This window comes from Cebus imitator, unplaced genomic scaffold (genome assembly GCF_001604975.1).
Source record: "Cebus imitator isolate Cc_AM_T3 unplaced genomic scaffold, Cebus_imitator-1.0 Scaffold69, whole genome shotgun sequence".
NCBI lineage: Eukaryota > Metazoa > Chordata > Mammalia > Primates > Cebidae > Cebus > Cebus imitator.
The window spans coordinates 3,695,320-3,721,757 of NW_016107384.1; the positions used below are offsets into that span (position 1 = coordinate 3,695,320).

The 26,438-nt window shown below is 38.1% G+C and overlaps 1 protein-coding gene across 5 annotated transcripts in view; it reads right to left on the bottom strand.

Moving 5' to 3' along the window:
• The window catches only part of SLC25A21 (solute carrier family 25 member 21), a 512,809-nt gene that overhangs the window by 186,460 nt on the left and 299,911 nt on the right, over positions 1–26,438 (bottom strand). For all 5 annotated transcript variants that reach the window (XM_017530843.2, XM_037739374.1, XM_037739376.1 and 2 more), the window contains one exon: positions 13,260–13,308. In XM_017530843.2, the coding sequence (XP_017386332.1) occupies positions 13,260–13,308 (49 nt within the window). The remainder of the gene's footprint in view (positions 1–13,259; positions 13,309–26,438) is intronic.

A 26,438-nucleotide genomic window follows, 5' to 3' on the forward strand; every position in this document is an offset into this window, starting at 1 on the left:
ATGATAGCCGTAGCCTTCTGCTGTGTTAGAATCTCAACAATTTAGATTTCATTCGGCTTGATTCCCATATGCTCGACTCAAAAGCAGCTTTCCCATGGGCCTGGCCTGAGGTTCTAAGGTTCAGTTCACAGTTAGAGTTTTCTCCCTTAAGCAGCCTCTTTCTCAACACTTTCAGGTTTTCTCACGCTGCAGAGGAGAGCCCAAGTAAGAATCCTAAAGTACTTTCTCCATGGCACATGACTTTTCAAGAATATTCCAGCCCTTTTGAGACAGACACCTGCTCTTTACAGAGGAACAAACACTCTGGATAAGATAATTTTACTTTCACTGATGGCAGATTGCTTAGAGTTTAACTAGAAAACATTGTTAAACATGTTACAATGGCAAAATAAACAACAAACATTTTGAACTTTTGCTTTACTTGAATTTAGAGCTAGGGCTAATCTCAGATAGATCTTGAATAAACACTGAAAATAGACATGGTATTCGTTCCAAATTCTCCCCCCAAAAACATGCCCTTAAATTAGGAGATTATCCATCTGACAAAGGTCTAACATCCAGAATCTACAAAAAACTTAAACAAATTTACAAGAAAAAAACAAACCCCATCAAAAAGTGGATGAAGGATATGAACAGACACCTCTCAAAAGAAGACATTTATGCAGCTAACAAACATATGAATAAAAGCTCATCATTACCAGTCACTAGGGAAATGCAAATCAAAACCATAATGAGATACCATCTCACACCAGTTAGAATGGTGATCATTAAAAAGTCAGGAAACAACAGATGCTGGAGAGGATGTGGAGAAATAAGAATGCCTTTACACTGTTGGTGGGAGTGAAAATTAGTTCAACCATTGTGGAAGACAGTGTGGTGATTCCTCAAGGATCTAGAACCAAAAGCAACATTTGGCCAGGCAATCCCATTACTGGGTATAAACCCAGAGGATTATAAATTATTGTACTATAAAGACACATGCACATATATGTTTATTGTAGCACTGTTCACAATAGCAAAGACTTGGATCCAACTAAAATGCCCATCAATGATAGACTGGATAAAGAAAATGTGGCATACATACACCATGGAATACTATGCAGCCATAAAAAAGGATGAGTTCATGTCCTTTGCAGGGACATTGATGAAGCTGGAAACTATCATTCTCAGCAAACTAACACAGAAACAGAAAACCAAATACCACATGTTCTCACTCATAAGTGGGAGTTGAACAATGAGGACACATGGACACAGGGAGGGGAACATCACACACTGGGGCCTGTTGGAGGGTAGAGAGCTAGGGGAGGGATAGCATTAGGAGAAATACCTAATGTAGATGGGTTGATGGGTGCAGCAAACTACCATGGCACATGTATACCTATGTAACAAACCTGTATGTTCAGCTCATGTATCCCAGAACTTAAAGCATAATTAAAACAAAAATAGAAGATTATCTGAGAAAAGTGTATGATGGCATAACAAACACTTAGAAAAATATCTTTGTTGTTTTTAATTTGAAATAATCCCACATCAATTTATTTTATTTGCATATTGTATAGTATTGTATATTAAATTACAATAACCTCAAATTGGAATCTAAGCTATAGCTTAGGCAAACTATCTCATAGGGGAATTTGTGATGGGCATTGGCTAAATAAGTAGATTAATGAAATTGCTGGAAATTTAAAGGCGGTTGGGACAAAACCCTGAATGGGTTGGGGGGAGGAACGAAGGAAATAGTCTTCATTCTGACGCTCATTTTAAAAATAATTCACTTTCCCATGACAAAGATAAGAAGGCCATTTAAGAATTATTTACCTTTCAGCTTAAAAAAAGAGAAAAAAAGATGTCTGGAGAACCCCACTGACAGGCATGAAGAATGCATTGTAGCTGTTCCTTCTCATCCTCAGGCTGGGGTAGGCACAGAAGAAGCCTTTGCAGTTAAGCAGTGAAAAAAAGCAAGAAGTATCCAAACAGAACACACCTTTCCTTATTAGCTAAGGGAGAATCTTCTAAGGCCATTTAATTAGTTGAGGAATAATAGCTACCGTACTCTATATAAACACTAAATCTTTATTTTTTAAATTTAGACAAAACACAAATTAAAGAGAGATTACACACTTTACAAAGTTTTGCAATGTGAGTCATAAAAATAGCTTGTTCCTCTAGGGAGTGATTTTAAAATAAATTCCATTTACAAAAAAAAATAAATAAATTTAGAAACAACCTATTCAGATTATAAAGTGAGTTCCAGTTGATTTAACATAATAGAACTTTGTTATTTTATGTGGGGAGAACTGACTGGATTTTTGTTAAAAGAGGATTTTCTCCTTATTAACAAGATTGAAAAATAATTTTAGTCTATGGCAGCAAGATTCTTCTGCATATAATCTTAGGACCAATTTTTTTCCCAGTGCCTTAGGCAACAAATCCTTCAGCTCCTCCTTTTTATTGGCTCACAGTAGCAGCATGGATACGGCAGTTATTGCAACCAACCCAGCCTAGGACCTGGGCCTGTGTTCAGTGAGCGGACCTCCAACGTGTGGGGAAGATGAAGGGTCAAGACTTTCTACTGTGGACTCTTCTCAGCTTTCCAGAGTTTGGATACAACACTTGCTCTCCCAAAGAGAGGCAGAACATTATCAAAGTAAAATCTCAGAAGTAATATCAATGAAATCTCATGATAGGGTAATGACCTATCATCCCCAAACCCTCTGCCATTCTCCAGAGGGTCCCATACATCTAGAATGTAGACATGCAGCTTTCTGTATTAGTGCAAAAAATAAGATTATTTTCTCTTCATTTTAGGTTCATTCCTAGGTTATAGTAGTCACTATACAAATGTGAGACCGTTCAAGGTTTGCTTTGAACTCACAAGCAATGACGAACTTAATTTGTATTAAAGCACTTAGATTGGAGCAAGTGGTATTTTAAAGCACATATTAATTCATTTAAAACCACATAATTCACTGCAGCTCTATAATGTGCCAAGCAAAGCCTGGCCAACTGGCACCTCTATTCCTTCCAAATATGTTACCCATCTCGTGCCCTGTTTTTGTTTGATTATGTTATTAAACAAAATCTTTACCAATGACTGCATGGAAAAGAATGACTTAATCAATACAGTGTTGCAGTCCGGTCTGCCCACTATGCAGTACTTTCTTGCTTGGGCTCAGAAATTACAAAAAGACATTTCAGTTAAATAAAATAAATCCCAGAGAAACCCTATTATGGTCATGCAATTTCAAAAGTAAAGTAGAAGTTCTACTCACAATGTATTTGGGGATCCTGTAACCATTCCGTACCATTATATGTTGCCATGGATTGATTTAGCTACATGACAAAATCCCAATAAAAATGTAGTTTATAAAACTGTGGTTCTACTCCTTATTTGTTTTCCTTCAGACACATTCTATCCATGGTTAGAAACAAGCCATGACAGTGGTCTAGCTCTGAATTTCTGCCCATGGTGAGAAATCAGGCATAACCATGTTCTAACCCTGAATATAATCTTAATGTTTTACACCACGGGCAAATCATTAACATATGGACATAGCCTTCCCAGCTGCTCTGTTATTTATTTATTTTCGAATCCTATAGGTTCTACTGCCTCCTGTTTATACCCCATCCTAACATTTTCCCTGTGTTTTCTTCCCATTTTAAAAAGATTCATTTCTTTCTTTTTTTTTTTTTTTTAAAGGATCTATTGGGGGGAAAAGTCTTCATTCCGTGTTTCCACCCCACTGTTCCATTGGCCCCAACATCCCCTCTCCAACATCTAAATTAAGCATTCACATTAAAGTTCACGGCTGTTTCCCTTCCTCCCTGCTAAAGGAGGCAGTGGATGCTTCCCAGAGCCTGGCTTCACACACTCTACTGGACACCCCACAAAGCAGCCTCTCACCATACCCCATCCTCAGATTTCTCTTTTTAAGAAACTTTGTGGTGGGCTTATGCCTCCTAAATCATTTTCACTCATCAGAGCCATTTACCTTCCCTCTGTAACAACCAATACTCGCTCCTCTCCCATCTCCTGGTGCTAATTTCTGCCCCAGTATCCCACTGAGTAAGACAGAATGTGTTGTTTCTGGCTGTGGATAATATATTTCCATATCACTCTCAAAAACCACGTAATGAGCTCTGCAGGACAACCATTTTGTCCTTTCACTTCTGCTCACACAAACGAAGCAGCGGTTTACAAAAAGAAAACCAATGAGAATCATAGGTTAATGAAAGCTTCAACACTTAAGGGGAAAAAAAAAAAAGGAGCTCTTTACATGACTTTTTACAAAATTGCCAACAGCGTATTCAGCAGTGATTCCCAAAGGCTGACCCAGTGACCAGTCCAGGTTTGCTGCATAAGAATCACTCGGGAGGTTGTTAAACATAAATATTGGTAGGACTCACCCCTACAGTTTCTGATTCAGAAGTCTGGGGTTTGGGAGCCACCAATAGAGTGTAAATCAGTCTCCACAGATTGAATAAAAGCCCCATAAGCACATATATAACAACACGTGGATGCCAAATTTTCAACCCATATGAGTCTTTAGAATTCACCCAGTGATTAATATATTTTGAAAGAAATATGAAGAGACTTCTCAGTGCAAGCTAAGTCCTGATGGGGGGTAGGAAGGATGACAGCCAAGGTATGCATCGGTCTGTACACTCACCACTAGTCTTTAACTATATGTCTACGAGCAGATGTGAAAATGACCCCCCCACACTTTCTCCCATTCCCCTGCACCCACCAGAAAACATGTTCTGCAGTTCTTTATTTGACAAAAGGGGTACTTTAAAAATGCTGCTTTTTCTTTTTAGAAATAGGGGTCTTGCGATGTTGCCTGGGCTGCTCTTGAACTCCTGGTCCCAAGCAATCTTGCCTCAGCCCTCTGACTAGCTGGAACTACAGGCCCATTGCTGTGCCTTTGGGGCACTTTAAAAAAGATCAGTCCTTACAGGATTGGCAGTTTATGTAGTATGCACCTGATTTATGCTCTGTTCAAAACTGAAAACAAAAATGATAAAAAAATGATGCAGGGTGAAACAGAACAAACACCTCAGTAATTATACCTTCCTGAAGCACAATGTGCCATTTCCTTTCCTGGGATTAAAAATATGAAAGGGATATAAGTTACAACTCTCTCAGCTTGTGACTTCCATAAATCCTTGGGGCTTTCAAATGCACCTTCTCCACACAGGTACAAACCTTGAAATGCATATGTAGCAAAATTCCCCCCACCTAGCACCTTGGTTATTTGTAACCATCATCTCATTCCAAGCAAGAGTATTCTTCTTAGAAAAGAGCCACTGGACTCCGTCCTTCTCTTTAAAGACCTTGCTTTTAAGATTACATTCTAGGCTTGTGCTGTCTAATCCAAGAACCTCCAGCCCCATGTGGTGGTGGAACATTTGAAATGTGGCTGATGAGTCAATACTGGGATGTGCTGTAAGCATAAAATAGACCCCAGATTTTGAAGACTTTGTACAAAAAAGAAGAATGGAAAATATCTCATTCATAGTTTTTACGTTAACATGTTGCTATGGTAATGTTTTGAATCTATTAGGTTAAACAGGATTTACTATCAGAATTAATTTTACCTGTTTCATTTTTACTTCCTCAAATGTGGTCCTTAGAAACCTTAAGATTACATGTGTGTGGTGCATTTTGTTTCAATTAGCCAGAGCTGTTCTAGATGGAGTCCCGGGTTTCACTTCCCATCTCAAAGCTTGTCCCACACGCTGCCTCAGAACCCTCGATCCCTCTCCCCACTTAGTCCACCCACCTCTGTTCCAGGCACAGCTAATGGGAACCTTCTCACGTTACCAAGTTCTTTCCCAATCCAGTCCCTGAAACTCCACTATAGGCTTGTAATCTTGCCCACTACCCTGTCAAGTAATGTCTCCCTTTTTAAGTTAACAGATTCTAAGTTCCCACCTTTTTCATGAAATCTTCCCTTTTTCAGTGAGGATGACACAATGAAGACCACCTATTATTCATTTTATAGACATTTCAGTTTTGCCATAGAACTCTTAAGGTTATTATTTTGATTATTATCAAATACTCATTTCTTCAACAGCATTCACTGGGCACCTCCTGAAGGCCAGGCACAGTGATGGCTGTAGAGGATACTGAATAATGTCAGCACGCAGCCCCAAAATAATGTGTGGCATGAGGCCAGCAGGAACACAGATACTAAACCAAGGCTCTTCTGCCCAGAAGGATGCTCTACTTGCAAACACCTTGCTAAGGAAGACTTTGAACATAGTACTTATATAACACATAAGTCTTGTGGCTTAGAAACTTGAACTGCTTGACTCCATAATAAACACTTCCCTCTCCCACACCTGTATGCTCCCTCAGGTTTCTCTGCTACCCTGTAAACTCCATTTGTGTTTGTATTCCCCAGATTTTTGCTAACCCAGGATTAAACACCATGCTTTCGTGTGTGTGTGTGTGTGTGTGTGTGTGTGTGTGTGTGTGTGTGTATCTCTGTGTGTGTGTATGCTCATTTGTTTTTCATAATAATGTGGATGCCATTGTTGTTCCTATTTAAAGATGAGGAAACTACGGCACAGCAGAGTTATGTAGCTTCATGAGGTCACACAAGTAATGAGTGGAGGAGTCAGGATTTGAACCCAGGCAGCCTAACTCTAGAGTCAAAGCTACTAACCACACACAAACAAACACCAAGCACCATGTAAGTTTGAAGCTGCCAAGGCTATCTAGTGCTGAATGAGAGATGCTACCCTAAAATGAGACCTATATAAGAAAAGGATAGCTGGAGAAAAGGAGGGAAAGAGGGAGAAAGAGAGAATATCAGAGAAATATAACTAAAGGTTATTTTATTTGCACTGCTGGAGAGTATGAAGCCAGAAACTACCCTTAGGCCTTCCCAGCTATACAAGTGAATGGGGTCTTTTGTTATTTGTAGCCACAGGTTCTTAAGGAGGGGTCTACCCACAATGGTACACAGAGCTCTGTTTGTGTATAAACAGAACTATAAAACAATATATATACATGTCTCTGGGGAGATTCTCAAAGGAGACCTGGATTCTACATAACTGCCACATGTCCAGCTTCTTAGTCAAATATCCTCTGCTAAAATTAGCTAGGGACCCTTAGAACACATTGTTTGTCATGTGGCTGGTCTCTGCTAACATTAGGTCTATCCCCGGTGCCATAATTGCATGAAGCAGAATAAGCTTTTTTTCTGTATTAAGTGTCACAATGCCTGGAATTTTGCCATAAAATACGTATCAATGATAATTTCTAACTATTTTTTAAAATAAAAAGTGGGTGTGAAGCAAAACTCTTGGCAATTCAACATGATGAATTCAAACTGCATGTTTCTCTCAGTGCTTTCTCTAAATCCCTCAAAAATGACAGTATGTCAGTCCCCATTCTGCTTATCTTCAGATCAGTTTCTCACTCCCCGCCTTGTCCTGCTCTGCTCTGTAATGTGAAGGGGCTAACCTCTACAAGGCTGGGCTTCCCGGACTTCCATGGGTTCAGCAAATAGGAGCACTGGTGGGTGAGAATCTGAAGGTGGGGAGAAAAGGGAGAAATCAGATGACTTCTCCTGTCGCTCTCTACCTCAGGGAGGCAGTGGCTACATCCTGAGACTGCAGCTCCCACTAGACAAACCTACCATGATTCCAGCTTCCAGCAGGGTTATGAGGCCCTGGGATCTGGCAACACCACCTCCTCCCTTTTTCCCTTCAGCCTGTGGTGGTGGTGAAGGGAAAAAGAGATTGCTAATCTCTAGGTTGCCTCACAGACCTTTGCTGGCTCCTTAGCAATTCTACAATCTGGACAAAATTAGGGCAAGGACATCATTCAACTCAATACAAAGCAATATAAGTATAATATTTAGAAATATAGAAGTAAATCATGACAGAATCAGCTAAAAGTCAAAGGTCCTTACCTCTGGAATTCCTTGCATTTACTCTGCATAGTTTCAAATACTCAGAGTGTGTGTATTCTCCTGATTGGGCCATGACTTACACAAGTGGCAAAAAAATAATAATTATAAATAAGCATAAACCCAGATAGACAAAGAGGTTGAGGCAAGAAGTAAAGAGTTACTTGCAAAAAAGTAACTCATTTTTGCAAGGTGGAAAGGGATGGAGGAATGGTCACTGCCTTAGCAGGGCAGAGAAGACTGCACCCCAGGTAACTAAAGAAGGGATTGCCAGTAAAGACCCTGGGATGCCTCAGGCTTCAGAGGTACCAGATAACTTGAAAAATGAGAATATGTAACTCAAAGCAAGAGCACTGCTTGAAGTCCATGTGTGTTTTCTCTCCTACCTCACACTAAAGACCTGAGGCTTACTCTTTGGAGACTGGATAAGAGCAGCTTCAGACTGGGAGCCGCTAGGTACAGTAGAGGGCAGGAGAGTGGCCCCATACCAGAAACTAGAGGATGATGAGAATATTTTCATCCTTAACAGTGGGACCCTCCCCACAACACAACCTTGATTGAAAGATTCTTCACTGGAGAAACAGTATCCCCAGAAAAGACATTTAAATTTTGATACTGGAAGAGAGATGAAAGAGGACCTAACAAAAAAACCAAGTAATTGCCAAAACTCCACCTTCAACAAGCCCCACCACATTACCTGCTAAGAGTTTGACAATGTTGAAATAGTAGGGAAAAGGAATGTGAAGAAACATTTAGGAAGAGATTGCAATTAACAATAGCCATATAGGGAACTAAAGAATGAAAATATGAGGCAATAATTAACTCCAGAAAAATAAATCCTTGAGCACTACTTGGTTCAGCAGTGAACAATGTGTAGTCAAAATAATGCAAACAATTGATTATGGATCAATAATGGGACAGATGTGAGAAGAGGAAATAGGGCCATTGTGTAATTCTAGCTGTCATAAATAACATTTACAGTTGACAAATTAAGAAATAGTGGTGTATTCATTTTCCGGCATACAAACTACCACAAACCCTATGGCTTAAAACAACAAAAATGTATTCTTCCACAGTTCAGAAGGCCAGAAGTCTAAAATCAAGGTGTCATCAGGGTTGGCTCCTCTTAAAAGGTTCTGAAGCAGAATATGGTCCATACCTCTCTCTGAGCTTCTGGGGATTGTCAGCAGTCCTTGGTATTCATATGCTTGCTGCAGAATTCTAATCTCTGCCACCAGAGAAGACGTCATCTGGTCATCTTTACATCATGTCTCTTTCTGTGAGTCTCTTTTCTTGCTCTTATAACACCAGTCATAATGGACTTAGGGCACACCCTATTCCATATGGCCACCTTTTAACTTGAATAATTACATCTACAAAGACCTTGTTTTCAAATAAATTCACCTTCTGAGGTTCTGGGAAGAATGTGAATTGGGGCAGTGACACTATTCAACTCAATACAACCAGTGTAAGTATAATATTTGGAAATGTTCAAGTAAATTACAAACAGAATCAGCTAAAGGTCAAAAGTCCTTACCTCTGGAATGGAAATTGGTGGGTGGAAAGAACATGGTAGGGAAACAATGTTCCTGCCTATAAGGTTTGGAAAAGACATGCCTATTGCACACTGACACCATGTCCCTTCCTTCAGGTAAGTAGGAGTATCATATTTCTTCTCCTTCTGGTTGTCCAGGTGTGGTCAAGTGGCTAGTTTCTAATGATAGTCTGGGTGAAAAGGACATGTGTATTCAGAGCTCTAACCACCAGGGTGGGACCGTTCAGCACTATTCTTCCTGCCACAGGGATGGGGAAAGCATGTGTGCAAACAGAGCTTCTTTCAGTCTGAGCAGAGTGTCCCCTGGCTAAGGTCTGAATATTTGTTCCCCCCTCCCCAACCACCACAAATTCATATGGTGAAACCCAACCTTCCAAGATGATGGCAGCAGGAATGGGGCCTTTAGAAAGTCATGAGGGTAGAACCCTCAGGAATGGGATTAGTGCCCTTATAAGAGAGACCCCAGAGTGATGCCTTGCTCTTTCACCAGGTGAGGACACAGCAAGAGGGCACCCTTTAAACCAGGAAACAGGCCCTTACCAGACATCAAATCTGCCAGCACCTTGATCTTAGACTTCTCAGCCTCCAGTACTGTGAGAAATAATTTTCTGCTGTCTCTAAGTTACCCAGTTTAGCAGCCTAGACAGACGAAGACACCCAGTTGTATCAGACATGAAATCCTTGTTTTTGTTATCTGCTGAGATTTTGAGTTTGTTGTTGAGTTTACAGCCACACAACCTCACCTGTCTTAATTGACACAATGCATGGAGCATTATTTGAATTTGATGCAATTTACATGTACTTACTGTTCTGATAAATATGAAAATGAATAACATAAACCATAAATGGTAAGACATAATACACGAAACCACTTAGCATTGGTGATTTTAGCAGGTCACTTTTTAAATGACACAATATTCTGAGAGTACTGGATTCTAAGTTCTGGCAGGCATTGTCAAAGTGGAGCCTGGGATACATGAAGCCAAATCTTACTGCACAGTTTTTTTTTTTTAAATTGGATTTTATTACTTAAGGAGTAGTACCCTGAATTAATCCAAATATGGATATGGCTCATTTTCCACAATGTCTCATGTGCTGGAGTATGGCAAAAGAAATGTGTCTACTTTTTGGAGTCTAGTCTTCCTTTTGGGTTTCATTTGTGCCTAATCTTTTTCTTGCTGAATGAATAACAACAGGTTCTAAAAATTTACTTTTAAACTCTTCTTTCAAGTGGATTTTTTAAACTCTATAAATGATCAATACCATTACCTGGGTATGACTTTATTTCTATTTAGAAACATAGTCATCTCCTGTATAATGTGATGGTGAAGAGGTTCCCACAGGTGAGTCTGCTCCTGCCCATTTGATGTCACCTCTCTGTTACTGCCTGGGTGATAAGTCCTATCAGTCTTGCATATTCTACTTCTGTTGCAATGTCAGCTGCCCATATTTGTGGCTTTCAATTTATTCCATGATTGTGAGTCTTTATTCAATAGACTTTTCATTATGCAGGTCAAATATCACCCAGTATCCAATTCCTCTCTCATTCAAAGAACCTGGAAGGATTATTATCTTCCTCCCTGCTGAAGTTAGACAAAGTCATGTGACTAATTCTAATGAATGAATGGCATTTTAATGAAAATATTTATGTAACAAGGAAGATATAAAGCCCCAATAACTTATATTCATTTCAAGAAATTTTCAATTCAATTCCAGTACAAAAAATGATACAGTTTTTAAATCTTCACTGTGATGAGATCCCAATTAGCTAATCAGACTGTGAGCTCCCTGAGGGCAGAGCTATCGTGAAACCCACACACACTAGATGCTCAATACACATCTGTTGAATGGATGAATAAAATATTGAGTGATGAGTGACCATAATTCTAATAACATGTCTTGATTAAATCATTCTTATTTATCCTCTGTGTTCATTGGAACAGTTTACTAATTTAGAAAACTACCCTTAAATGAAAAAGATTATTTTATCAGTGAGGTTAGCAACAATATTCTGGCTTCTCAAAAAAGGTTAACATGAAATCTAAGAAGGAAATTCCAGGGAGTTTTGCTGTTTCTGAACTTTGTAATAAAGATGGCCCAGAGGTGCACATATCGTAATATGATTCTTTTTTTTTTTTAAGAAGGAGTCTCACTCTGTTGCCCAAGCTGAAGTGCCGTGGTGTGATCTCAGCTCACTGTAACCTCCACCTCCAGGTTCAGGTGATTCTCCTGCCTCAGTCTCCCAAGTAGCAGGGATTACAGGGGTGTACCACCATGCCTGGCTAATTTTTGTACTTTTAGTAGAGAGGGAGTTTCACCATGTTGGCCAGGCTGGTCTCAAACTTCTGACCTCAGGTGATCAACCTGCCTCAGCCTCCCAAAGTGCTGGGATTATAGGCATGAGCCACTGTGCCAGGCCCCCTGGTTTTCTTCTTTCTCTTTGAGTTTAGTGATTTGAGGCTGTTACAAACTGAATGTTTGTATCCCTCCAAAATTCGTATGTTGAAGCGCTTACCCACAGTGTGATGGTATTTGGAGGTGAGGTCTTTGGAAGATGATTAGGTTTAAATGAGGTGATGAGGGTGTTGCCCTCATGATGGGATTAATGACTTTATAAGAAGAAAAAGTGACAATACAGCTTCCTCTGTCTGCCATGTAAGGATACAGTAAGAAGGAGGCCCTCTACAGTTAGGACGAGGCCCTAACTAAGAACTGAATCAGCCAAGACCTTAATCCTGGAAATCCTAGCCTCCAAAACTGTAAAACATGAATGTCTGTTGTTTAAGCCATCCAGTCTATAATATTTTGTTACAGTAGCTCCAGCTAAGACAAAAGCCAAATTCCCATCTTCTCTACCTCTCTTAGAAATGTAATATTATTTTTGTACGCCACAGTCACCTTCTCTTGCTTGCAGCAACCAGCCTAAGATTCTACTGCCTAATAAGTAACACGTCCATCCAATGCCCACACTGAATCATCAAATATTTCCTAATTAAGGCAGGAATGGTTTCGTTAACCACCATTGTTGCATAGCATTGTTGGCTGTTAGGCTCCAACCTAGGCATGGTGCTCTTGGGTTTCATACAATGCAAATAAGTGAAAACTTTCACTAGAATCCAAGAGCTTCCAATTTGAAAAAATAGAAAGTTCAGTAATTCAGCCACAGGTTTAACTTTTTAAAAATTCTCTGGATCGTATTATACCCTACAAAGTTGTGTTATTTTTATTATTATTATTATTTTTTGCCTCTTGGTAAATACATTTAATACATTGCCCTGGCTTGTATTGACCATATTATGGCCCTGCAGTTTCCTGAAAATATGGCCTTTTGGATTGGCAAATAGTAATGGGAATAAATTCTTTAAGCACTATGTAAAAAGCTTACTTGAAATTTTGAAGTATCATACCAAAATGCTGATGATTAAATAGAGATTTGTTATACAATGACAAATGAAAATGTGCTGTCATAATTCACTGGATAAAGTTTAGTTTTTACATCATTTTGATAAATTTACCTCATTTGCCAGTATAGCTACAAATCATACCTTATGGTTGTCATGCAAAGGCAGTAAAATATTACATACTTCAGATGACCTCCATCCAGAAATGCTTTTCACTGTTCACTTTTTATCTTTCAAATACTACTTTCTTTAGAAGCAAATATAACTGCCATTATAGAGAGCAGCTACTGGCCTGGGACAAGTCCTAGCATTTAGTGCTCTGGCAGATCTTAATTTGGATATTAGCCAAAGTCAATAAAACTTGTTCATGCAGAACCTTACCTGGTTTTTACCACGTCGAGGGGGTGCATCAGGCAAATTTCTACAAGACCTGAAAGATGATAAAGAAAGTCCAATAAACACTTATGTAAACAGTGGTTCTTATTTCCTTGACCCTGTCAATTTCTCAAGTATGAGGGTTCAGATAAAGAACTTGGGACTTTGGATATGACAGCTAATAGTAATAGACTAATGGCAAAAAACAGAAGCATAATATGATTTTACTTCAATGGGAACAAGATATGTGAGCGAGTACTTTCTTACAAGTGCTCTGGCAGGGATGTGGGGCAGGAGGGAAAAGGAAATTTAAAAAAGAATCAGATGTGCTAATTCCAATCAACTGGAAGGACATTATGGCTTCCCATTCCAGCCCAATAATAAGGATATGTGGAAGGAGGGGAGGAAAGAAAAGAAGGAAGAAAGGGCAGGAGGCTCTTTGAATCTCTCCCAGCTTTGCTATGTTAGTAAACACAGCAAATCAGAAACCTGAGTTTCAATATCCATGAAACAAAGATAATGATGTCTCTTCCCTCCCAAGGTGGTTATAATAAAGCAATACATATCAATACATTAATAGCTTAATCGAGAATATTTCTTGCTAGATCATAATAAAGAAATACATATCAATACATTAATAGCTTAATAGAGAATATTTCTTGCTAGATCATAATAAAGAAATACATATCAATACATTAATAGCTTAATAGAGAATATTTTTTGCTAGATCATTGTGTGCTAGGCACTGTTCTAAGCAGTACTTAGATTACCTCATTTAATCTTCATAAGAACTTTGTGTGATAGAATGTATTATCCTCATTTTACAAATGAGATCATTGAGGCACACAAGTTAAATAACTTGTCTAAGATGTTACGTAAGGAAGTAGTGTTAATTTCCACAAAGCCCTGATCTTAACCATTACACAGTAAAAGAACTATAGCTTTTTGCAAATAAATTGTAGAACTCTCTCCTATAGTCTGAGCAGAGAAGACTACTTAATTATAATACAAACTATTGGTATGTAACAATAGGAGTAGTACAAGTAGTGTTAGGTACCAGTAGTTGTAAAAATAATTATAGTAGTCGTCATTATGGTATTATAGAGGTAATAATAGTAATAGTTATCTACATATGGATGGTCATTTAACATATATGGTCACCGATATGCACAAGCGGACAAGGTAAGTATCATTATTATCTTTCCTTTAAGATAAGAAAAATGATGTTGATAGTGTTCAACTGATTTGCCCAAAGGCCACACGACAGTATTTGTGAGTAGTTTCTTACAGGCAGAGCATTTACCTCCATTTATAAACGAACCCAATTTGAATTTAACTGTGATGTAGTTTATCTTCCCCATCCCATATTTATTCATACAAATGTCTTTCCTTCTCCATACTGGTGAGGTTCAGAAAGCTCAAAGGGTCTGTACCTATCTGAAAGCCCACTTTGCTTCTGCAGAAGCCTTAGGAGGTTTTCCCTGCATATGCCTGCTCTAGGTTACAAAGTTCTATGTACTGACCAAAACTGTCTTACTTTGGCTACAACAAATAAGATCCAATATGGATGTTTGTGCCAAAGGCTTCCCAAGTCAGGGACCCAATTGGAGTCTCATTGCCTAGAGACAGGAGGAGACAGGCTCAGGGGAGCAGAGGCCACAGGATTGCTGGACACAACAGCAAAGCCTTTGGGTACTGTTTTGGCTTTATTAATAAGGCTTGTTACCCAAGGTAGCATGAGCAGAAATCTTCCTGGCAAACTGTACTGTAAGGTCTCTATATACTTCTCCTTGCTTGAGAATTCACATTTACCCCAAAATAAGAATCAAGTGACCAGAATTTTTGCCCTGATGCCTTCAGGGAATCATCATTCACCCATGATGACATTAGTTCCTTATCTGTAAAGCAAAAGATTAAATGGTCTAGAATAACTTTGAGGTCTAATATTCTATGTTTGTTGCTGTTTTTGAATCTGATTCATACACACACACACACACACACATTATTTATAATTGTAATTTAAGCTTTCTTATATTAGCTATGAAACTCTAATCCTATTTAAAAAATTTACTCTGGAAGCTCAGACTTTAAGAATAGCATCCTTACCTCACACTGCAGCAGACATCCATTAAGTGCACTTCTGTGCATCTCGTGCACATGAGGAAATGAGACACTCAGAATCAGTTTACCAAAGCAAGTACACAAAGCTTCTCCCCCTGACTTGACATTAGAGTAAAAGCAAAAAACACATACCAAATAGCACTGGTTGGTACATCTCTCAAAAAGTTTACCAAAAGAGCCCACAATACCAACAACTTGTTAAAGCTTACAGCAAGACTTGGAAATCAGACCACATTTATATAAATCTGTTTACCTATTGGCAAAATTGTTTCAGTTTCCTATGTGCTAATGCACATTTCTGGTAGTAAACAGATAATAGATCAAATGACTATACTTTTGTGATCACTTAAAGTTATTTTCTATAACCTACTATGCACCAAAACACTTATTTATTAATTCGTCAAACTTGTACTGGTTGCCCTCTATGTGTCTGGTATTGATGATAGAGTCTAGTGAGGGGAACAAATAGACACATAGGAACAAATAATAGTAGATAAGAGGACGTGCGATGCTCAGAGTTTATGAGAGCACATTGGAGAGAGGCCCCTGCCCTAGCATGGGATCAGGTGAGGGGTGGGAAAGGAATTGAAGGCAGAGAGAGGACAGCATGAGCATGAGGCATGGAGGAAAGACATTGCACAGAGAAAAGAAGAAAAGAGGCAAGAAGCACTTGAGCATTACGGCAGCCTAGGGTTGAAGGCTGGGCATGGCTAAAGATGAGTCGGGAAGTATACAGGTGAGGCTCAAGTTCACGTTTAGGCACTTCCACTTTATCCCATAGGCCACGAGGAGCCAGTGAAGGATTTTCTTTTTAAAATAACTTTTGGTTGTTTTTTCTTATTACCAATGTACTCCATGTTTATTGAAGACATTTTGAAGAATTGTAAGCGGAGGAGTGGTATGGACTTCTGCTCACGTGTTCTCCCATGATCTAATCATCTGCTCCCTTCAATTCCCCCCAGTGCTCCCAATCACAGCTAATCACATGCAAGCACAGGAGCACTGATGTCCCAGTCCTCTCACCATCAGCAACCGGTTTACCAGTAAAAGCATCGTCTCTCATCATAGTATAGATGTCTTGGTGTCCCATGCACGTGTAAATCTGAGAGTCAACAGTCATCTATGAAACTACCTGCAAAACTGTGACCTGGCCAAAAGGAAGATGGGACTTAAATGATCAAATATAACATGTTTGATCCAGGATCTCTGTGTGATTATTTATTTACTGTTATTTTTAATCAAAACAAGTCATTTGTAGAATTTACATTAGCAATAAAAGTCAAGGACTTTTATGCTACAGGCACACAGAACAGAAACGTTAGAAATTTTACGGAGGTTTTGACTTTGATCAGGGTTCAGAGTTAAATATGAATTCACTCAGAGTAGGAATGGATGCTTGCTGTCCTCCACAGACGGCTACAGACTGTGAGACTCTGATTATTATTTATGAAGATAACCATATAAATAGAATCAGATTAATCACATTATACAGGCCAGAAGTGACCTCAAGAAACTGAATGGTACCATGTGCTTATTGGCAATTCTATAACCTAGCTTGAAGTCACAAACTAAATAATAAGTTAGTGAGCACAAATTTTAATTATTTTTCTTTTCTCATAAAATTCAAAGTCTAATATAGAAAAGAAGATGACTCTGCAATATCAGCTTCCATTTAGTAATCCATCCTAATTGCCAATTTAAGACACACTGATCTCAAGACAAATAAGACTTAGAAGTGTTGCTTTCACCAACCTGGCATTTATTACACTCACCAGCCACAGATGAATTAAATGGTTCAGTCTCCCCTACTCATGCATGATATAAAAATTGTATTGCCAACCACCAACCATAGAACCACTTTCTCTGGGGAAAAATGTTATGATTTCATACTATTTGAGTGGTAATAAAAAAAAATGTGTAAGAACCTAAATAATTATAAATTTAGATCAGTGCTTTTCTTAGGCTCTCTAGCTGATTTTAGCTTTAAATTTGGTGTTTCATATTAAAACCAGAAAAAGTCATTTAGAGACAAAATGTCTTCAAATCATGCTTAATTTTAAATGGGCTGGACTATTTGTATCTTCCATTCATTTTGGGAATAAAAAGCAGAACCAAAACATAACCAAATGACAGTATGAAAATAATTAGAAAAACATAAAAACATACATTTTCTCAAATAACATACTATATTTCAGAAAGTTAAAAATGTTCCATATGTTATTTTTATTTGAGGCAACTGCTGATTTATCACAATAACAAGCAAACAAGAATTACTATTAGATTTGTTTAAACTAGACAAAATACTGATTTTATAAGGCTGAACATTATAAAAATTAGGAAAGCCCCAAAGAAGACTGATATTGTGAATTTAACATATTGTGTGCAGATTTGTGCCATGTTAGTGAACATGACTATATCTCTAAGATTTGAATGCAACTGGTAATGTAACCCTACCAGGGGCACAAAAACGTATGGGTTATCCCCTTAGCTTGTACCTTAGGATGGCCCCTAAATGCTCTGTTCTTTGAACTGGCTCAAGTACATGCTTTCACCTGAGCCAATATTGCTAGGAAAAGAATAACATCTCCCTGCCATCTTTTCTGAGACTTCAACTTTTCTGAGAAGATCTCCTGGCTGCCTGTTCAACCACAAAACTGCACTGATCATTAACATCACCCCCACCTTCCTCTGAAATAACCTGCACCGCATTCTTTCCCTTAAAAAAAAAAAAGTGCAAACATTGTCACACAATGATTAATCATGATTGGTGAGAGAACAGTTTCTCCTCAGTGTTCAATTCCTAGAACATTTCCTTTCCTCAGGAATGTTTTTCTACTATAAGGACACATGTACATAACTTCTGAGAATCCTACTAACCTTCAGATCTCAATTTAGGCAACCCTCTTCCCAGAAATCCTGGGGCAGAGATGGTTAGTTTTCCTCTTAGTAGGCATCCCCTTTTCTTCCTGGCCACCAGGAATAAATATTGCATTTCCCAGCTTCTTTTGCTGCTCGGCATCACCATGCAACTAAGTTCTAGACAAAGGGATATAAGGGAAAGGGGTTTGAGCAATATCTGGGAAGTTTTTTAAAGAGAGGGAGCCTGTTCTTCTCTTTCTCCCTTCTTTCTGGTAGAATATGGACATAGGCTGCCATGTTGGACAACAAGGTGACTTTGGGCATAGAGGCCACACACAGCACAGCAACAAGATAGACATAGTGGAGTTCTGGGTTGTCTACCTCCAGGCATTCATGTTGGAGAAAAATCTCTATTTTCCTTAAACTACTGCAATTTGGATTTTCTACTATATATGCGAACCTAGTTCTGATACAGGAGCTCCCTGAGCTTGTATTATTATGTGACACTACTACGGTTTCTTTTCTTATCTAGAAGCTCCATGAGAACAGAGACTCCATCTGCCCTCTTCATGTTTGTATCCCCACCACTTTGCACAATGGCTGGCACTCAGTATGCTCAATAAGCATTTGGTGAATAAATAAACTAATACTGATTAGGGTTGCTGCCAATGCCATTATGTCAGCGAATTCTCAAGATAAACTGAACTGGCAGGTACTTATTCTGCATTTAATTCATTAGTATGAGCCTTATATAAATAAGCAGATAAGGACAGAGAAACATTCATAAAATACTAAATAAAGCACAGTAATTACCTGAATACAGAAGTACAATATTGTTAATCACATATCCTGCTATGTTGATGTTAGAAAACAATTAATCAATCAGCACCTAATAGATTGACAAATGATTGTCGAGAGCTGTGTACATGCAGGGTAATGTGCTAGGTGCTAGAGAACACAGCCTGATGCTGCGACAAGGCTGCCTGAAAGGCTAAAGGATTTCAAAGCTCAGCACAGGAGTGACACACTGAGAAAGGCCTTAGGTGTAAAGGGAAGGTACTGAGCAGAAAATAGAAATATGCATAAAAATATGGTTCAGGCCTAGTAATTTAGTGTTGTTTTGATGGTGTGAAATGTTATTTACATTCTGCATCAATTCTAGTCTTACATAACTGTTTACATTTATCCCAATTGTCTTCCTTCTTCGAGGAACTATGTTATAGTTCTGATAAAAACTAATGACAGAAAATACAGATAATTATTTAAAATTTTTAAATTAAAATGTTTTATCATCTGTGGCCTGGGTATTCTTTACATTTGAGATTACTTGCCCTAAGTCACAAGCTTGATTTCTGGCAAGTAAAGACCATTTAAAATGTCAGTGTGTGTGTGTGTGTGTGTGTGTGTGTGTGTGTGTACACATGAGGAAGTGGTTCTTAAAATTTTCACCAGCTTTGCCTACGACCACTGATAGATTATGTCATAACTCAACAATATCATTTTTCCTAAGAGCTAGGAGCGGAAAACCACATCAAAAGTATCACTTCCCAGAAAAGATGGGTTGTTCTTTTTCATTCCAGAGATTTAAAATGCTTACAACATAAGGCAGATCTTATCTTCAACCCCCACCCCTTCTTTTTTCCCCATTCCTTTACAACCTGGGCCGCAGAAAAGAGACAATAGTGAGTGCATAACTACATAGGTGGACTGACTGACTATGGAACATACCTCATCCCTGCCAATCCCTAATGGAACTCTTAGGTACAGAAATGTAGAATGCTGATGTCATTCCTATGCTTTCCTTCCCACTCTACCTCTGCCTTTAGCCAGGAACAGTGCTTTAGCAACCTTTCAGCAACAGGTGGAAGGGATGTAGAAGAGAAGCTTGGTGACCCAAAATAGCCATAAACATAATTAAAGGACAATGTTGAATGATACTTCAGTACAATTTATTTTACTATACACAATGTTATAAACTGTTCTGTTCTAAGATACATTATTTGAGAACAGAGTATTCTAAATTTACTCGGCCTTATTATTACTAAGTCAATTCACTGCTCCTTTTTGTACAGTTCCATTGCTTGCACTAATTATTTTACATTGCATTACATATATCAAGAATAGCATTTATCTGGCTGGGCATGGTGGCTAACACCTATGGTCCCAGCACTTTGGGAGGCCAAGGCAGGTGGAGCATGTGAGGCCAGGAGTTTGAGATCAGTTTGGCCAAAATGGTGAAACCCCATCTCTACAAAAAATACAAAAATTAGTCAGGCATGGTGATGTGCACCTGCAGTCACAGCTACTTGGGAGGCTGAGGTGGGAGAATTGCTTGAACCTAGGAGGTGGAGGTTGCAGTTAGCTGAGATCATGCCACTGCACTCCAGTCTGGGTGACAGAATGAGAGACCTTGTCTCAAAAAAAATAGGATTTATCATATGATACTCTGTCTCTCCACACTGCTCCCCAATTCCCCAGCCACTGCAGTCATTGCAATATTCAACACCAGACACTGTCACCTATGTGAACGGTATCTCTAGGTTGTGAACAACCCACGTAGCCAAAACAAACATAAAATTTTTGAGAAGAGGGGATATTTATCTTTATATAACCACTGAATAAATTACATCAAATACCTGAAACCCACTGAAGAAGTTCTCTGCCTACACTCACTGTCTTGGTGATCTCATCCCAATCCATGGTTTCAATTATGTCAGAAACAATTCACCAATTTACATTTCTAATCCAGATTTCCCTTTTAAAGTCTAGATTTAAATATTTGATTGTCTGTTTGACATCTCTGCTTGGATATCTAGTAGCCTAGACATTCAGTTTAAAACTGGATTCCTGACCCTGCACACCTCCATCCCCTTCCAAAACAACATGTTCAACCTTAGAATCATCCTGGATGCTTCTGACCCTCTGACAATCCTCTTTGAATCTATCTGAAAATCTCTCTGACTCTCCTTCAAAATATATTCAGATTTCTACCATCCCTCACAACTTCTATTTCTCCCACTCTGGTCCAAGTCATAATCATCATTTCTCAGCAGATCATCTGTAGCAGCCCCTTAATAGGCCTCCCTCCATCTACCTTTGACCCCTCTCATCTGTTATCACCCCACAGTGATCCTTTTAAATTACAAGTCATTTCATGTCATTCCTCTGGTCAACAATGGTTCTCCATTATACTCAGAGGAAAGCTACCTGTCACCCAGGCTGCATTATTCCTCTTACCTGTGTGTTACTACTCTCCCCTCCACTGGCTCTACCGCAGCCATGCTGGCCTCTCTGCTGTTTCCCTCCCATGCCAGGCTTTCAGTAATAGGCCTTTGGTCTAACTGTTCCCTCTGCCTGGAATGCTCTTCCCCCAGATTCCACTTGGCCAACATCCTTCACATGGACCATGAGTAACCCCAACCACTCTAACACAGACCTGCCTCTCCTTAGCCAGCACTAATAAATGTCTTCAAGCTGCTCTGCTTTTTCATTTCCCTCTAGTGCTTACCAACTTCTAACATACTATATCATTTATCTATTTGTTGTGTTTATTGTTTCCTATCTGTTTCTTCTGAGAGAAATAAACTTCACAAACATTCATCTATTCATTGTGGTTAATATTTCAAATCTGTCTCTTCTGATAGAAATAAACTTCATGAGAGCAGAGACCTTCATATACCCAGAACATGCCTGGCACCTAGTAGTGCTCAATAAAACTTTGTTGAGAAACTGAATTATATAAAAATAAAACTGCTACAATTATGGAATTCCATCCCAGTGGTATGTAGAGGATAAGGTTTTAAAAATGCAGTTTACAGGAAAGGAACTCTTCCAGTCCAAAGAATCCATGATGATAATTTTTTAAACTGATCATACTTATTTTTTAAAAACTTATTTTAGTTACAAGAAGAAAACAAACAACCCCATCAAAAAGTGGGCAAAGGATATGAACAGACGCTTTTCAAAAGAAGACATTAATGTGGCCAACAAACATGAAAAAATGTTCATCATCACTGGTCATTAGAGAAATACAAATCAAAACCACATTGAGATATCATCTCACGCCAGTTAGAATGGCGATCATTAAAAAAATCTGGAGACAACAGATGCTGGAGAGGATGTGGAGAAACAGAACGCTTCTACACTGGTGGGAGTGTAAATTAGTTTAACTATTGTGGAAGACAGTGTGGCGATTCCTCAAGTATCTAGAAATAGAAATTACATTTGACCCAGTAATCCTATACCCAAAGGATTATAAATCATTCTACTATAAAGACACATACACATGTATGTTCATTGCAGCACTGTTTACAATAGCAAAGACCTGGAACCAATCCAAATGACCATCAATAATAGACTGGATGAAGAAAATGTGGCATATATACACCATGGAATACTATGCAGCCATAAAAAAGGATGAGTTCATGTCCTTTGCAGAGACATGAATGAAGCTGGAAACCATTATTCTCAGCAAACTGACACAAGCACAGAAAACCAAACACCGCATGTTCTCACTCATAAGTGGGTGTTGAACAACGAGAACACATGGACACAAGGAGGGGAATATCACACACTGGGGCCCATTGGAGAGGGGGCTAGCAGGGGTGGGGGGATTGGGGGGGATAACATTAGGAGAAATACCTAATGTAGATGATGGGGGATCAATGCAGCAAACCACCACGGCATTTGTATACCTATGTAACAATCCTGCATGATCTGCACATGTACCCCAGAACTTAAAGTATAATAAAATAAATAAATAATTCTATGTTAAATTGACAAATAATAATTCTACATGTTTAAGGGGTATGATGTGATGTTTGATGTACGTTTACATTGTGGAATGACTGAATCAAGCTAATGAACATATCCATCACTTCATATACTTACAAACTTTTTGTAGTGAGAACATTTAAAATCTCATCTTTATGCAACTTTGAAATATGCAATGCCTTATTATTATAGTCATCATTCTGTGCAATAGATCATGAAAACTTATTTCTACTACCTAGCTGAAACATTGTGCCCTTTTATCAATGTCTCCCCTGTCCCCATCCACTCTTCTCTCCTAGCTTCTAGCAACCTCCATTCTAGTTTCTATTCTATAAGTTCAACTTTTTAAAGTACCACATGTAAGAAAGATCATGCAGCATTTGTCTACTCGTGTCTGGTTTATTTAATTTAGGATAATACTGACTGGAATCATCCATGGTGTCACAAATGACAGGATTTCCTTCTTTTTCAGGGATAAAGAGTATTCCATTGATGGACATTCAGATTGTTTTCATATTTCATTTCTTGACTACTGTGAATAATGCTATGATGAACATGGGAGTGCAGTTATCTCTTCAACATTTCCTTTGGATATAAAACCAGAAGTGGGATTGCTGGATTATATATGGTAATTCCATTTTTAAGTTTTTGAGGAACCTCAATACTGTTTTCCATAATGGCTATACTAACATGCATTTCATCTACAATGTATGAGGGTTTCCTTTTCTCCACAACCTTGCCAACACTTTTTATCTTTCATCTTTTTAATAACAGTGATGCTAACAGGTATGAGGTGATATCTCACTGTGGTTTTAATTTGCATTTCTCTGATGATTAGTGATGGTGAGCATTTTTCTATATGTGTTGGCCGCTTGTATGTCTTTTTTTGAGACATATCTCTTCAAGTCCCTTACTCATTTTTAATGTAGTATTTGTTTTCTTCCTATTAAGTTATTTGAGTTCCTTATATATTTTGGATATTACTCCTTTATCAGGTGTAGTTTGCAAATATTTTCTCCCAACCCATAGGTTGTCTATTCACTCTCTTAATAACGTCCTTTGCTGTCCAGGAGCTTTTTAGTTTGATGCAATTCCATTTTTCTATTTTTGCTTTTGCTAACTGTGATTTTGGGGACATATCAAAGAAATCTCTGCCTAGACAAATGTCATGTCTATGTTTTCTTCCAGTAATTTTATGGTTTCAGGTTTCATGTCTTTAATCCACTTTGAGTTGATTTTTGTACATGGTGTAAGATAAGGATAACATTTCATTGTTCTGCATGTGAATATCCAGTTCTCCCAATACTGTTTATTAAAGAGACTGTGCTTTATCCATTGTATGTTCCTGGCACCTTTGTGGAAAATCAATTGACCATGAATGTATGGGTTTATTTCCAGCTTCTCTATTCTGTTCCATTGATCAACGTGTCTGTTTTTATGCCAGTATCATGCTGTTTTCATCACTATAACTTTGTAATAGATTTGGAAGTCAGGTAGTGCAATGCCTTCAGTGTCATGTTTGCTCATTCAGGGTCTTCCATGGTTCCATACAAACTTTAGAATTATTTTTTCTATTTCTGTGGAAATTACACTGGAATTTTGATAGAAAGTGCATTGAATCTGTATATCATTTCGAGTAGTTTGTACATTTTAACCACATTAATTCTTCCAATCTATGAACACAAGATATCTTTGCATTTATTATCTTCATGATATTGTTTAAAAGAGGAAGTAAGTCTACTGATAGACGTAGAGGATAGATAGTGAGTCTGTATCTATCCTCTAAGTGAAATAGAGGAATGATATGTCCAAATAATTTTGGTAAGTAATATTTTATCAAGCACGAAACATCTCAACATCTTAGTAAACTACAAAGTAGTGCAGATCAACAATTGAAGCATGCAGGATTCCCCAAGATGCCAGTTACAAGTAAAACCTATGTTTTCTTTTTATCAGGGCCAAATCTTTGCATTGTACTACAGCCACCTCCTTGATATTTTCGAATTAAATCCAAGACCTTTCTTATGTTCTCTGAAGTTCACACTGTTTTAACCATTTACTTAACTAATTTTGGGTAATATGTTTAAGTATTTAAAATATAAAAGAACATTTTTATATTTTAAAGAGAACCACAGAGGAATAAATGGCTTCAAACTGTACAAATTTCAAATCAAAAATAGAACAACTACAGACAGAACTGATATATTTTCATCTGCTCTACTAGTCAAGCAAATCATTACAACATCCTATTTGATAGCCTGCCCAGAAAATGTGGTAGCCCTGCTGAATTATAAGCAATGTGAGACTCATAAAGGGAAATCAAATATATTATACTCTCCCGTAATAATAGTTAAGGTGCACTACCTTTGTGGCACAGTAAATTAACATTATATACACTGAATTGGCCAAATAGGCAATGTGATTTGGCAGGTTTGAAAGATGTTGTTAAAAGTTATGCATTTGAGCAAGCCACAGCCTCCCTTGAAAAACTTGAAGCAAATACTTTCACATAAGTTCACCATGTGCATATATATTTTTAAAAGTAACTAACACTAAGCAACGGCTGTTAGCATGTGTCTATAGGGAATACAATAGTTTTCCTCATTGTATACTCCCTATTCTCATAGAGTTTACTATCTAACTCACTGAAGAATTTAGGGAAATATGTTTCAGAGGTATAAACCATATGTACACATTATGGTCCGGAAATCATGGTAAATGGAGCATGTCTAAAGGAGGAAGAAAAGTTGAGGCAGAGTTTTAAAATAAGTGAGCTTTTTTTAAACTCACACTTTGAATGCAAAGGTAGATGGAAAATTATTAAACTAATGAAAATCTCACTTGTAAACAAAGTTTTTATGTAAGTAAATTTCAACTCAATATAAGGTCTTCAAAATTTATTGTTTGGTATTTTCACTCAACAGAAGTTATTCTCTTGTCTTTTTGTTATTTTAGACCCCAAGCCAGCCCCACATACACTCGGGTAAGTGAACCAGTTTTCAGATGTGTTGGTCCTTTATGGAAGCTAACTGCTGCACGTGGGCTTTTACCACAATCAGCAACGTAAGGAGAAACATCAGGGGGAAAATAAGGTGTGGATTAGTTGGCAGATGGAAAGTTCTTCTGAGTATATAAAATGTCTTTAAAGAGAATGAAATGTTAATAAAAGAGAGAGAAATAGAGGGTCACTTGTTTTATAGATTATATCTATATATGTTCTGTAATGTCTACATATTCATATATATGTTACATATAAAGATGTATGAATATATGAGATATGTAATACATACACATATGTGTCTACATATATCTATTCATTCAGAAAAAGTTTGTATTGTATTTCACTTATCTAAAGTGAGTAAAAGTCCAAGGCATCGTGGCTCACGCCTATAATCCCAGAAATTTGGGAGGCCAAGATGGGCAGATCACCTG